Below are 16,293 nucleotides of genomic sequence, written 5' to 3'. Positions count from 1 at the left end.
GAACAGTTTGAAACAGGTCACTAATAATTTTACAATTCTGCAATTACAAACAAGTAAAATCATAACATGCATAAATAATGTTCTAGATAGTACTTTAAACATTTATTTTTTTTTAATTTTTTTTTCAACGTTTATTTATTTTTGGGACAGAGAGAGACAGAGCATGAACGGGGGAGGGGCAGAGAGAGAGGGAGACACAGAATCGGAAACAGGCTCCAGGCTCTGAGCCATCAGCCCAGAGCCTGATGCGGGGCTCGAACCCACGGGCCGCGAGATCGTGACCTGGCTGAAGTCGGACGCTTAACCGACTGCGCCACCCAGGCGCCCCTAGTACTTTAAACATTTTAAAAACAAGTTATGAATTAGTTTTGTGCTGAGCTGATGTTATGGATAGCTACTAAGTTATCAAATATTTTACTGAAAAGGCTCAGTGAATTTTAACTGTAGTAACCTTATTAATCTTTACAAGTAAAAGACAAATGCTGCTAAGAATATGAGGATCAATGGTTTTCCAACAAAGAAGGAAAACAACTATGAGAGGGTATAAACACGTATAAATTAAATCAGTTGGCTAATCATATTTTTGAAGAGTCCATAAGGCATTTGAGAATTCCTTAAATACCTTACATATTATTATCATCATACTGTCAATTATACCATTGCAAACTCACACAGTACAACATGTTGTACATGCAGAAAATTCCTTTTCTGAAAGTGGTCATATTTAATTTCTGCAAACTTGCAACTGCTTATCCGTGTAGGTGCTCAGAGAGCTACTTAACAAAGCTGTCCTGGAAACCCTGGAAATCTAATTTTGAGAGCCTATAACCCCTACTTCCACTTTCAGTGAATAAAATGGAATGTGAACATTCATTTCGATAATAAAATAAATAATAACAGAAGCAGAACTCAAGAAAAGTACATGTGGGACTCTTGGCCTAACTGAACTCTCGCTGTCTACCTGCCTAACACTGAGTCTTAAATATTCAGTTCTACTGACAACCTGCTCTCAAAATTGTATTCCTTTCCACAGCCTCTTCTGAGAACTTTATAGCACTTAACACACTACACTACGATCACTGGTTTTGTCTTCAGATTAGCATTTGAAGAAAGACTGTCCTCTCTCACTTCTCTATTTCCTGATCCTGGCAGTGTCTGGTAAATGCTAAATGCTCAACAAATGTTTGTTAAATGAATAAATGAATATTTATTTCACATGCTGTAACTAAATAGGCCAGATGTTGTAACTAAAAATTATAATAATTATTTCATTACATAAAACTACGTTTAATATCATGCCAAAAATAAGAAAGAAAACTAATCATCACAGCCTGTTTCTAACATCAAAACTTTAATCCTTGTGTTCATTTATATTCATGCACATGGTATTATTATATGCTGGCACAATGTAGGATAAGCTTTCAGTACCTACTCTTCATTCACATGCACTATTGTTAGTGTAGATCAGCACAATTTCTAAAGATATAGGTCTCATGAAATGATAGATCAATAATGCTAACTCTGTGCTATTAAAATAAATTTTCTCACCTAAGCTTATCTATCACTACTTTCTAATCAGGATTTCTTCACCATAAAAGCTAAGCATAGCCACTTTTGAATGCTACTTTTCCTTTGGTACAATAAACAAACCATAAAACAACAGTTTCTGTCCAGTTTTAATAACATTATTATAACCACTTTGTATTTCTTCCCCATTTATGCTCTTATAGGTAAAATTCCATTACAACGACTTCTCTTGGATAACCAAGTTGATTGTTCTTGTAAATTCACCATTAGTAATTATTTTATGTATATTATATAGCTTTCAATTTATTACAAAAACATTAGGCTTTCAGAAGGGAAAACCAGCACCCGAAATCTGAGTAAAACGGAATACATATACAATTCTTTCCAGCAACAAGAACAGAGCTCACTATGTAGTATGGTACTATTTGTTTTTAAATTTCGTGTGTAAAATTACAGAAATGTCAAGAAATGGTTACTTTTCCCCCCTTTATAATAATTAAGGCTCCAACAAAGTCGACAAAGTACTTTCTGTATCAGTTTATTCTTCATAAATCATGATTATAATTGACTACTGGAAAAATGAAAACATTTGAACTTTTAAAAAAGAAAATAGAGCCCTCCCTGATTAACAGAACTTGTTTTAATGGGATATTATCTACAGTATCTTATACCTTAGACATGTAACCATTAAAACAAAGAAGTTAGTGACAAAGTATCCATGTAACTGTATCACAGATCTCAAGAAACATTCAAAAAAGATTTAAGGCTACCCAGTAATAGCCTCTCATAAAACCCAACAAACCTTACAATGGTAATTAGACTTCAAAGGGACCAAAATATTAGTTTATGTTGAGCCAAGATTAGGAAAATCTTCCACTGTTGACATTTTCATGTTCTTAGTTTTTCAATCAAACAATCAGCCTGTAATTTTGAAAACATAACATATTTTTAAATTCTAATTATTACAGCCTACATGAAATAATTCTACTGGCATCCCTATTATAATAAGTCACAGCAGAAGAGGTGGATATGACATATTCTGTTCCTAAAAATATCTTAAAAATTTTCTCAATATAATAGTTTTATAAACTATAGTAAAAGGATTCAATATTGTATATAAGTAGGCAGATTTTTATCCACATTGCATATTTGTTAAAAAGCTTCAATAAGAAAGGGAAAATAAATATAATACTGACATTTTAAAAGGAAACTAGGTGTGCAAGAATCTTAAATGCATAATACTAAGTAAAAGAAGCCAATTTGAAAAGGCTACATACTGTATTTTTCCAGCCATAAGACATTCTACAAAAGGCTTAAAACTGTGGAGACATTAAAAAGATCAGTGGCTACACAGAGGATTTTTTAAGGCAGTGAAACTATTCTGCATTATACTATAATGGGGGATGCATGTCATTACACTTTTGTCCAAACCCATAAAATATACACTACCAAGAATGAACCCTAATGTAAATCACGAACTGTGGGTGATAATGATGTATCACTGTAATTTCATTGGTTATAACAAATGTATCACTGTGGTATATAGGATGTCTATAGTATGGGGGGCAGAGGTTATATCGGAACTCAATGTACTTTCCATTCAATCTTGCTGTGAGCCTAAAACCACTCTAAAAAAAAAGTAAACCAAAGTCTTCTAATTATTATTTCAAATACTTTTCTCAAACATCTTATATATCTGAAACATCATATAAGAGATTTTGAAATAAACCTTAATATCTTTCTCTTAATTTTCTTCAAAGTCTCATAATACATACTGACAGATTGAAGAAGAGTTCAGATTCACAGGATGAACCATTAACAGATCCTATAATTTACAATGTTCATTCATTTTTTTCTAACTAAAAAGTCATGTAATGAAGTATACTTAAAAACCCTACAAGAATATATTTTAATGAGTTTTTTATTAAAGCATGGATAGTGTAGAAAATCAAAAATACAAATAAGGAAAAACATTCCTTTTTTAATCACACTGATTTTTTTAAAGAGACCACACCAACTGCCCTGTCAAACATCCACTTTTTAAATTTTGAACACATACACACACAATACACACACACACACACACACACACACACACACATATGTGTCTTAAATTATTTTTAAATTAATCATCTGGACAAGTTAATTAGAGGGATAAGTTTGAAATATGAAGTTTCTAGAAATCATGCTTTTTAATTTCTTGTGTACCATGGCTATAATAATAATATGCATTAACTAACAGTAATTATTTTATTTGTAATTCAATGATAATTTGTATATGGCAACTACAGGTCACCTTAACATCACGGACACAATAGCAACTGGTATATTACTTAGTCAAGTGGCCTTGGAAGGACAGTCACTTATCAACTAAGGTTTGACTGTCCAGCAACAGGCCTATAATCAGCTGAATTCTATTCTACTTTTGCACTAGCAAAACAGAATTCTGCATTTTTTTAGGCTCAAAGCTTCAACCTCAGATCTGACAGGTGATGCTACTACTGCAGTCCTTTTCTAAACTAGAAAATTACAAAAATTCATTTCTATAATAATATTGATGATGATAACAAAGGCAGCAGGTAATATTTACTAGCACTATTTGCAAGGTAGTTTTAAGTGCTTTACATACAAATTACTTTATCAATCCACTTATCAACTCTACAGGTAGGCAGTATTCCTTATCGGTAGGTAACAGATAAAGAACTTGGGCCTTAAAAAGTTTATGTGACTTGCACATAGAACCTCAAATAAACTAATGGAGCCACAATTTCAATCCAGATTGGACCCTGGATTCTAAACTATTAATGCCATGGTTCTTTTATATCATACCCACTGCCTGCAATGGAGAGACTTAGCCATAGCTTCTCTTCCTACAGATACGATAACCTGGAAAATCCCTCAAAATAAAAATATTATTTTGCATACATTCAAGCAGTATGTTAAAAGAGATGATCAGGTCTATGAGAGCTGTAAGTGCCTAGTGTTGCCAAGAAAAGAAGATCTACAACAAAAAGGACAAATATTTTAAATACTTTTGTATGCAGCTACTACAATAGTAACACTTACTGTGATAAACCAATAGGAATTCATTTTATAAACCAATTTTGATAAGAAGCCAAGTTGATCGACAGGTGCCAGAACATGAAGGTGCAAGTGGGAAATGGAACAAAAAGGCGGCATATGGAAACCCATTCTAAAACAGAAAGGTAAGAGATACTTGGCAAATCAGTTCTACAATAGTTTAAAACTATTTTTTTTTATGATAAAACACATAAACATTAAGGACATCCCAAACAGGTTACCACTCAAGTATCTTTTACTGCCTTCTTTCTATACTTAAAAGTATTCACAATTCCTCCTCTTTTCATGAAGTTCATAGTAACAAACTCTTCATCAAGGAAGGGCTTAAAGGCATACTATGCCTCAGTAAAACCTTGATGAATTCTAATTTGGCATTATGTTTTATCACCTTGGTCCTTAACGTTTTAACCTTTAATTTTCCTAAGATATGGCTCTGCAATGAATCTTTAAAAAAAAAAAAAAAAAAATTACAGGACACTCAAGTAGAAGGGTTCCTTTATTCCAGGACATAGCCAGTAGATGGTGTGCTTTCTCCTTTAATAGTGATTTCCTTACCAACCAATATTTCAGTAATGAGATTAATTATACCATTAATTTAAAAATTTTATCATCACTCAAGTTTCTTAATAATGAAGATAACCTAATTATTCACAATTTATCTGCTTTATAAAACAGTCATAAGAGAGAGAGAAGGAAGATGGCGGCGTAGGAGGACGCTGGGCTCACCGCGCGTCCTGCTGATCACTTAGATTCCACCTACACCTGCCTAAATAACCCAGAAAACCGCCAGAGGATTAGCAGAACGGAGTCGCCGGAGCCAAGCGCATACGAGAGGCCCACGGAAGAGGGTAGGAAGGGCGGCGAGGCGGTGCGCGCTCCACGGACTGGCGGGAGGGAGCCGGGGCGGAGGGGCGGCTCGCCGGCCAAGCAGAGCCCCCGAGTCTGGCTTGCAAAAAGCGGAGGGGCCTGACGGACTGTGTTCCGACAGCAAGCGCGACTTAGCGTCTGGGAGGTCATAAGTTAACAGCTCTGCTCAGAAAGCGGGAAGGCTGGAGGACAAAGGGAAGGAGAGCTGCTGAGCCCCCGGACGACAGAGCTCAGTTTGGTGGGGAACAAAGGCGCTCGCCAGCGCCATCTCCCCCGCCCATCCCCCAGCCAAAATTCCAAAGAGAACCAGTTCCTGCCAGGGAACTTGCTGCTCCGCGCAAACACCCAACTCTGCGCTTCTGCGGAGCCAAACCTCCGGCAGCGGATCTGACTCCCTCCTGCTGCCACAGGGCCCCTCCTGAAGTGGATCACCTATGGAGAATCAAGCTAAGCCTGCCCCTCCTGCCCCTGTGCACCTTGCCTACCCACCCCAGCTAAGACGCCAGATCCCCAGCATCACAAGCCTGGCAGTGTGCAAGTAGCCCAGACAGGCCACCCCACCCCACAGTGAATCCCGCCCCTAGGAGAGGGGAAGAGAAGGCACGCACCAGTCTGACTGTGGCCCCAGCGGTGGGCTGGGGGCAGACATCAGGTCTGACTGCGGCTCCGCCCACCAACTCCAGTTATACACCACAGCACAGGGGAAGTGCCCTGCAGGTCCTCACCACGCCAGGGACTATCCAAAATGACCAAGCGGAAGAATTCCCCTCAGAAGAATCTCCAGGAAATAACAACAGCTAATGAGCTGATCAAAAAAGATTTAAATAATATAACAGAAAGTGAATTTAGAATAATAGTCATAAAATTAATCGCTGGGCTTGAAAACAGTATAGCTGACAGCAGAGAATCTCTTGCTACAGAGATCAAGGGACTAAGGAACAGTCAAGAGGAGCTGAAAAACGCTTTAAACGAAATGCATAACAAAATGGAAACCACCACGGCTCGGATTGAAGAGGCAGAGGAGAGAATAGGTGAACTAGAAGATAAAGTTATGGAAAAAGAGGAAGCTGAGAAAAAGAGAGATAAAAAAATCCAGGAGTATGAGCGGAAAATTAGAGAACTAAGTGATACACTAAAAAGAAATAATATACGCATCATTGGTATCCCAGAGGAGGAAGAGAGAGGGAAAGGTGCTGAAGGGGTACTTGAAGAAATAATAGCTGAGAACTTCCCTGAACTGGGGAAGGAAAAAGGCATTGAAATCCAAGAGGCACAGAGAACTCCCTTCAGACGTAACTTGAATCGATCTTCTGCACGACATATCATAGTGAAACTGGCAAAATACAAGGATAAAGAGAAAATTCTGAAAGCAGCAAGGGGTAAACGTGCCCTCACATATAAAGGGAGACCTATAAGACTCGTGACTGATCTCTCTTTTGAAACTTGGCAGGCCAGAAAGAATTGGCACGAGATTTTCAGTGTGCTACACAGAAAAAATATGCAGCCGAGAATCCTTTATCCAGCAAGTCTGTCATTTAGAATAGAAGGAGAGATAAAGGTCTTCCCAAACAAACAAAAACTGAAGGAATTTGTCACCACTAAACCAGCCCTACAAGAGATCCTAAGGGGGACCCTGTGAGACAAAGTACCAGAGACATCACTACAAGCATAAAACATACAGACATCACAATGACTCTAAACCCATATCTTTCTATAATAACACTGAATGTAAATGGACTAAATGCGCCAACCAAAAGACATAGGGTATCAGAATGGATAAAAAAACAAGACCCATCTATTTGCTGTCTACAAGAGACTCATTTTAGACCTGAGGACACCTTTAGATTGAGAGTGAGGGGATGGAGAACTATTTATCATGCTACTGGAAGCCAAAAGAAAGCTGGAGTAGCCATACTTATATCAGACAAACTAGACTTTAAATTAAAGGCTGTAACAAGAGATTAAGAAGGACATTATATAATAGTGACAGGGTCTATCCATCAGGAAGAGCTAACAATTATAAATGTCTATGCGCCGAATACCGGAGCGCCCAAATGTATAAAACAATTACTCATAAACATAAGCAACCTTATTGATAAGAATGTGGTAATTGCAGGGGACTTTAACACCCCACTTACAGAAATGGATAGATCATCTAGACACACGGTCAATAAAGAAACAAGGGCCCTGAATGAGACATTGGATCAGATGGACTTGACAGATATATTTAGAACTCTGCATCCCAAAGCAACAGAATATACTTTCTTCTTGAGTGCACATGGAACATTCTCCAAGATAGATCATATACTGGGTCACAAAACAGCCCTTCATAAGTTTACAAGAATTGAAATCATACCATGCATACTTTCAGACCACAATGCTATGAAGCTTGAAATCAACCACAGAAAAACGTCTGGAAAACCTCCAAAAGCATGGAGGTTAAAGAACACCCTACTAACGAATGAGTGGGTCAACCAGGGAATTAGAGAAGAAATTAAAAAATATATGGAAACAAACGAAAATGAAAATACAACAATCCAAACGCTTTGGGACGCAGCGAAGGCAGTCCTGAGAGGAAAATACATTGCAATCCAGGCCTATCTCAAGAAACAAGAAAAATCCCAAATACAAAATCTAACAGCACACCTAAAGGAACTAGAAGCAGAACAGCAAAGGCAGCCTAAACCCAGCAGAAGAAGAGAAATAATAAAGATCAGAGCAGAAATAAACAATATAGAATCTAAAAAAACTGTAGAGCAGATCAACGAAACCAAGAGTTGGTTTTTTGAAAAAATAAACAAAATTGACAAACCTCTAGCCAGGCTTCTCAAAAAGAAAAGGGAGATGACCCAAATAGATAAAATCATGAATGAAAATGGAATTATTACAACCAATCCCTCAGAGATACAAACAATTATCAGGGAATACTATGAAAAATTATATGCCAACAAATTGGACAACCTGGAAGAAATGGACAAATTCCTGAACACCCACACTCTTCCAAAACTCAATCAGGAGGAAATAGAAAGCTTGAACAGACCCATCACCAGCGAAGAAATTGAATCGGTTATCAAAAATCTCCCAACAAATAAGAGTCCAGGACCAGATGGCTTCCCAGGGGAGTTCTACCAGACGTTTAAAACAGAGATAATACCTATCCTTCTCAAGCTATTCCAAGAAATAGAAAGGGAAGGAAAACTTCCAGACTCATTCTATGAAGCCAGTATTACTTTGATTCCTAAACCAGACAGAGACCCAGTAAAAAAAGAGAACTACAGGCCAATATCCCTGATGAATATGGATGCAAAAATTCTCAATAAGATACTAGCAAATCGAATTCAACGGCATATAAAAGGAATTCTTCACCATGATCAAGTGGGATTCATTCCTGGGATGCAGGGCTGGTTCAACATTCGCAAATCAATCAACGTGATACATCACATTAACAAAAAAAAAGAGAAAAACCATATGATCCTGTCAATCGATGCAGAAAAGGCCTTTGACAAAATCCAGCACCCCTTCTTAATAAAAACCCTTGAGAAAGTCGGGATAGAAGGAACATACTTAAAGATCATAAAAGCCATTTATGAAAAGCCCACAGCTAACATCATCCTCAACGGGGAAAAACTGAGAGCTTTTTCCCTGAGATCAGGAACACGACAGGGATGCCCACTCTCACCGCTGTTGTTTAACATAGTGCTGGAAGTTCTAGCATCAGCAATCAGACAACAAAAGGAAATCAAAGGCATCAAAATTGGCAAAGATGAAGTCAAGCTTTCGCTTTTTGCAGATGACATGATATTATACATGGAAAATCCGATAGACTCCACCAAAAGTCTACTAGAACTGATACATGAATTCAGCAAAGTTGCAGGATACAAAATCAATGTACAGAAATCAGTTGCATTCTTATACACTAACAATGAAGCAACAGAAAGACAAGTAAAGAAACTGATCCCATTCACAATTGCACCAAGAAGCATAAAATACCTAGGAATAAATCTAACCAAAGATGTAAAGGATCTGTATGCTGAAAACTATAGAAAGCTTATGAAGGTAATTGAAGAAGATTTAAAGAAATGGAAAGACATTCCCTGCTCATGGATTGGAAGAATAAATATTGTCAAAATGTCAATACTACCCAAAGCTATCTACACATTCAATGCAATCCCAATCAAAATTGCACCAGCATTCTTCTCGAAGCTAGAACAAGCAATCCTAAAATTCATATGGAACCACAAAAGGCCCCGAATAGCCAAAATAATTTTGAAGAAGACCAAAGCAGGAGGCATCACAATCCCAGACTTTAGCCTCTACTACAAAGCTGTCATCATCAAGACAGCATGGTATTGGCACAAAAACAGACACATAGACCAATGGAATAGAATAGAAACCCCAGAGCTAGACCCACAAACGTATGGCCAACTCATCTTTGACAAAGCAGGAAAGAACATCCAATGGAAAAAAGACAGTCTCTTTAACAAATGGTGCTGGGAGAACTGGACAGCAACATGCAGAAGGTTGAAACTAGACCACTTTCTCACACCATTCACAAAAATAAACTCAAAATGGATAAAGGACCTGAATGTGAGACAGGAAACCATCAAAACCTTAGAGGAGAAAGCAGGAAAAGACCTCTCCGACCTCAGCCGTAGCAATCTCTTACTCGACACATCCCCAAAGGCAAGGGAATTAAAAGCAAAAGTGAATTACTGGGACCTTATGAAGATAAAAAGCTTCTGCACAGCAAAGGAAACAACCAACAAAACTAAAAGGCAACCAACGGAATGGGAAAAGATATTTGCAAATGACATATCGGACAAAGGGCTAGTATCCAAAATCTATAAAGAGCTCACCAAACTCCACACCCGAAAAGCAAATAACCCAGTGAAGAAATGGGCAGAAAACATGAATAGACACTTCTCTAAAGAAGACATCCGGATGGCCAACAGGCACATGAAAAGATGTTCAGCGTCGCTCCTCATCAGGGAAATACAAATCAAAACCACACTCAGGTATCACCTCACGCCAGTCAGAGTGGCCAAAATGAACAAATCAGGAGACTATAGATGCTGGAGAGGATGTGGAGAAATGGGAACCCTCTTGCACTGTTGGTGGGAATGCAAATTGGTGCAGCCGCTCTGGAAAGCAGTGTGGAGGTTCCTCAGAAAATTAAAAATAGACCTACCCTATGACCCAGCAATAGCACTGTTAGTAATTTATCCAAGGGACACAGGAGTACTGATGCATAGGGGCACTTGTACCCCAATGTTCATAGCAGCACTCTCAACAATAGCCAAATTATGGAAAGAGCCTAAATGTCCATCAACTGATGAATGGATAAAGAAATTGTGGTTTATATACACTATGGAATACTACGTGGCAATGAGAAAAAATGAAATATGGCCTTTTGTAGCAACGTGGATGGAACTGGAGAGTGTGATGCTAAGTGAAATAAGCCATACAGAGAAAGACAGATACCATATGGTTTCACTCTTATGTGGATCCTGAGAAACTTAACAGGAACCCATGGGGGAGGGGAAGGAAAAAAAAGAGGTTAGAGTGGGAGAGAGCCAAAGCATAAGAGACTGTTGAGAACTGAGAGCAAACTGAGGGTTGATGGGGGGTGGGAGGGAGGAGAGGGTGGGTGATGGGTATTGAGGAGGGCACCTTTTGGGATGAGCACTGGGTGTTGTATGGAAACCAATTTGACAATAAATTTCATAAATAAATAAATAAATAAATAAATAAATAAATAAATAAATACATAAATAAAACAGTCATAAGAGAATTCCTTGGACTACTAACAAATTTCTACTAAGAAATGTGATTCTACCTCTTAAAAATAAGTTCACAGTTTTGTAAGTCCACTTAGCAATTCTGAGTGGAGCAAGGCATACCTGTAAGAATAATCCAAGCCTAGGAATATTTGCCTGCTCAAATATTTGTGAGTCTCCATTAAAAAACAAACAAACAAACAAACAAAAAACTCCAGTGAGTGGAGTGTAGGAGGAAGGCATGGGAGAAGGGCTATGCTGCAGCAACAGTATAGCTGACAATGTGGAGTCAGATACACAAAACAGACTGAAAAGCTTCCACCATTACTGAGAAAAGGAGACTGGGTCTTCCCTCCATGAAACAGGAGCTCATATAATATAGAATCAACTAATCTAAAAGGTAGAAGAGACTCAAGGGTTCATTCAACCCTTTCATTTCAAAGATGGGGAAGCCAAAATCCAGAAAGTGGGAGACTTCCCAAGGTCCCCAAGTAAGGAAGTGGTAGAGACAGGCTTGAGACTCAGGGCTCTTGACTCTCATGGTGCCGTTCATTCTTCTAGTACACACTCCTGTGACTGGAAAGGCAATGTGCTGCTTTTGGCCAAAGGGTCTCAAATACTATCTGTTCCTTGTCATTATCACTCTTAAATGGTGCTTAACAGATTTCAGAGTGTTTTCTCACACGCCATCTTATTTGAGCCCATAGATAGGCAGAGCAGGTGTTATCTTGGAGAGGTTAAATGTCTTCAGGTAGCACAGCCAGTACAAGCACAGTACTCAGCAAGTAGCACAGATAACATCAGAATTCAGATCTCTTTCACTTCCAGTTCTGATGTTAGACGTGATCTCTGCTACACCTGCCTTGCTACTCCTTTGGTCACACTAGGCAGTCATAAGTCTTTTAAAAAGGAAAAAACCCACTATTTAGATTAATTAAAATAATTGCCAAGTTGAATATTTTTATTACATGCTTTTTGCTCAAACCTTGGCGAATGCCAGAGTTCAGTTCAGCAGGGAAAAAATTCAAGTAGTTTCACACGACAAGTATAATAATACATTTTTAAATCATATAAAATATTTTCTAAAGAAATTCAATTTACACACAATTTTATAGAAAAACACATCTTGAACAAAGAAAGGTAGACTCAACTATTTTACCTATGCACTGCTTAAATATACTTGTCTGTCTAAACTATGAGTGGCAATCATTAGAAAATCTTGAGACATGACAGGAAGACTTATTTATTAAATTTACACTACCACTGAACAATGAATGCTTCACTCTCAGGAAAACTGCATTTAAACCAGGCTGTCTGCCACCTTTGCTCTCATTTCCCATGAAGAAACAATATTTCAGAAAAAAACAATTGCATATATTGGTTTCTATCTGCAAGTACACATACCTCGCATTTTTGAAGTCAGTGAAATTATTCCTTTCAAGAATGCTTTTTCCAACAGTTACCATGTTCTCAACTATAAAACAGAAAAGAAATGACATTACACAGCAGGAGACATTACTAAGTTGTAATTAATATTAATTTTTAGGGTCCCAGTCAAAAGTTGTATCAAATGGGTAAACATTTAAACCACCTGTTTAACAGTTTTACGTTACTGAGAAGTTTGCCCATCAGCACTGAAATGAAGGTTCAACCTATCACAAAGCGTCATGTATAGGTTCACTTTGAACAGCTGTTAAGGGGTACTATCAAGTGACTACTTAGGACATCTGATCCTACTGAAGTCTAATTCAAATCATAAGGAGACCAAGTGATAAAAAAAATACTTGAATTAAGAAAAGACACACGGGAAAACTTTGAATTTGTCTTTCAGTCAAAATTAGAGATATGATAGCACTTTGTGTCAGGCCACCTTTGACTAGCTAAATGTTTGTATAATTGTTTTGGCTGCCAAACTCTCTCTGCCTTACTGTATTTATTATCTTGGTCCTTTATGGCCTTTGGATGGAAATATGCTTCCCATGAGAAAAAATTTGGTAACCTGCAATGTCCAAAGCACAATGCCAAGCTTTAGACCCCTTTTATTTCTGAATGGTGTAGTCAAGTATTTAGAAGAGGAAGAAATGAGAATCTACAGAAGATGGTTATCATAAAGAGGATTATAAAATTATTGCTAATTTTTCTTCTCTAAGTCAGGCTTGAGCCAGGAGGATGACAGTAGCATATCATCCAAAAAAGCTCATTACTTCAAGCAAGATTGTATCTTGTTTTCTTTTAAAATATTCCCAAGATCCTAGACATGGGGGTAAAGAATGTTTTTTTTTTTCTTTTAATTGCTTTAAAGCAATGCTTTTAACAGTACCATATTATAAAGTGTGTAGATGTAATATATATGACAACAATAACACAAGTGTTGCAGAGTTACATTTTTCATGAATTGCTACAATGTGAAGTCTAAGTAGACTGTGATAATTACACAATGTATATTTTAATCTCTCTAGAGCAACAATTTTTTTTTTAATATGAAGAGGAATACATGAAAAGGCACGAGATAAATTACAGTGGAATTATAAAAAAATATATATATATATATATATATATATCTGATCAACCACAAGAAGGAAGGAAAGAAACAGTGCAATAACAAAAAATGGGGCATAAAGCACCTGGGTAGCTCTGTTGGTTAAGGGTTCAACTCTTGATTTTGACTCAGGTCATGATCTCATAGTCATGGGATCCAGCCCCGTGGCAGGCTCCATGCTGAGTGTGGAGCCTGCTTGGAATTCTCTCTCTCTCTCTGCCCCTCCCCAGCTCATGCTCTCTCTCTTTCAAAATAAATACATTTTTTAAAAAATGGGACAAACAGAAAACAAATGGCAAGACAGTAGACCTAAACTGAACTGTATCAATAGTTACATTAAACATTTATGAACTAAACAATTAAAAGTCAGATTTTCACATTAAATTTAAAATATAATTATAAATAAGCAAGACCCAAGTCTATTGCTATCTTCAAGTATTTAAATATTAATATTCAATTGGTTGAAAGTATAGAAAAAGATACCCAATGTGAACAATAAGAAAGTTAAAGTAGCTAAATTAATATCATACAAAATAGACTCAAGAAGTATTCCCAGAGATCAACAGGGACATTTTACAATGATAAAAAAGGCTCAATTCATTGAGAAGGCATGACAATCATTAATTATGTATTCACTTAAAATCAAACTCAAAATACATGGAGTAAAACCTATTGTCTCCTTTCCATTTCACTGTTACGTCCTCTGTCTTTCGTTATACTTGGTTTTGACTGATTCACCTTTCTAGCATCCTAAGGCAGAAACTTAGGCTATTGGTTTTAAACCTCATTTTCTAACATAAACACAGACAGCTATAAATTTCCCTGTAGGCATTGTTTTGGCAAATTCCACAAATCTTGATATGTTGGATTTTTGTTACCAATCAATTCAATATTGTTTTCTTTGACCTATTTATTTAGAAATTACTTAAAAGTATGTTAATTTAAAAATACTTAGTGCTATTCTAGATTTTATTATTTTTCTACTTTAATTCCATTGTCATCTGAGAACAGATGTTACAAGATTTCAATCATTTGAAATGTATTTAGACTTAGTTGACTGCCCAGAATATGGCCTACCTTGGTGAACATGTGGTCTCAACAAATTGTGTATTCTATAGTTAAGTGGAGTTCTATAAATATCAGTTATAATCACAGTGCTTATGACAGTGTTATTGAACTCTTCCATATGCTTATTATTTTCCCAACTTTATAAACTGTATAAAAATATTAATTGCAAGACCTTTTTTTTTTTTTTTTTTTTAAGTTTATTTACTTTGAACGAGAGAGAGAGCAAGCTGGGGAGAGCCGGAGAGAGGGGGAGGGACCTAATCCCAAGCAGGCTCCACACTGCCAGCATGGAGCTCGATCTCACAAACCACAAGATCATGACCTCAGCTGAAATCCAGAGTGGGATGCTTAACAGACTGAGCAACCTAGCACCCTGAAAGAACTTTTAAACTTTTATTATGAAACTATTAAAATATAAACAAAATCAGAAAGAACAGTGTAATGAAACCTCAAACACCTACCATGCTGCTTCAAAATTGGTAACATTTTATTTGCAACAATTATAACAACTTTCAATAAAATAGAAGAAATATTAGAAAAAGAAAACCAAGCATGAACATATATTTCGCTCCTTAAAAACAGTATGAAAAGGAAATACTTAAGGCATGGTAGCTGTTGCTTGATACTAAATATTGCATATATATTGGCCTTTACCTGCTGGAATGAGTATGAAATATACTCATAGAACTTAAGATGACTAAGGCATTTGGCAATATGGAGAAGAAACAATTTAAAAACGGGTAATTCAGTAGTCTAAACACTAATGAAGTACACATCAAAGTTTTCCCTCAAAGATATTTCTTATTCACCTTCAAAAAAAATCTGGCCCAGGGGTGCCTAGTGACTCAGTCAGTTGAGCATCTACTTCAGCTCAAGTCATGATCTTGTAGTTCATGAGTTCAAGCCTCACATCAGGCTCTGTGCTGACAGCTCAGAGCCTGGAGCCTGCTTCAGATTCTGTATCTCTCTTTCTCTCTCTGCTGCCCCTCCCCTGCTTTCTCTCTCTCTCTCTCTCTCTCTCTTTTTCTCAAAAATAAATAAACATTTAAAAAAATTAAAAAACAAACAAAAAAAACACCAAAATAATCTGGCCCAATTTATCTATTTTATTGGCTACTTAATTTACTGACCAAACTAATCCCAGACCCTGTTGGCAAAGGCTATCAAAACATATATGAAGTGAACTTAGAAATGTCTTAGTAAATGATAACTGGTAACTCACAGAAATCATGAGTAGGAAAATACAGGATAATCCTACAAGGACAAGATTCAAAATCTTCTTTTCAGAAGTGAAAAATTCATTGCGAAACTTCATTACTAAATTTTGGTGTCATCTACACCAGAAGCTTACAAGGGAGGTACCAATATGGTCTCACTCCCAGGCAATATGAGCTTCTAGGCCATATCACAACTTATTTGCTTGTTATTTTTTAT

The 16,293-nt window shown here is 37.0% G+C and overlaps 1 protein-coding gene across 1 annotated transcript in view; it reads right to left on the bottom strand.

The window, feature by feature from the left end:
- Positions 1-2,049: 2,049 nt before the first annotated feature.
- The window catches only part of HINT3 (histidine triad nucleotide binding protein 3), a 23,861-nt gene continuing 9,617 nt past the window's right edge, over positions 2,050-16,293 (bottom strand). The window contains exons 3-5 of the mRNA XM_025925813.2: positions 12,657-12,726; positions 4,594-4,720; positions 2,050-2,448 (exon numbers count right to left, since the gene is read on the bottom strand). Coding sequence (XP_025781598.1) covers positions 2,416-2,448; positions 4,594-4,720; positions 12,657-12,726 — 230 coding nt within the window. The 3' untranslated portion in view covers positions 2,050-2,415. The remainder of the gene's footprint in view (positions 2,449-4,593; positions 4,721-12,656; positions 12,727-16,293) is intronic.

This window comes from Puma concolor, chromosome B2, assembly GCF_028749965.1.
Source record: "Puma concolor isolate L17-30 chromosome B2, mPumCon1.1.hap2, whole genome shotgun sequence".
Taxonomy (NCBI): Eukaryota; Metazoa; Chordata; class Mammalia; order Carnivora; family Felidae; genus Puma; species Puma concolor.
This window is presented reverse-complemented; position numbering and strand designations above follow the sequence as displayed.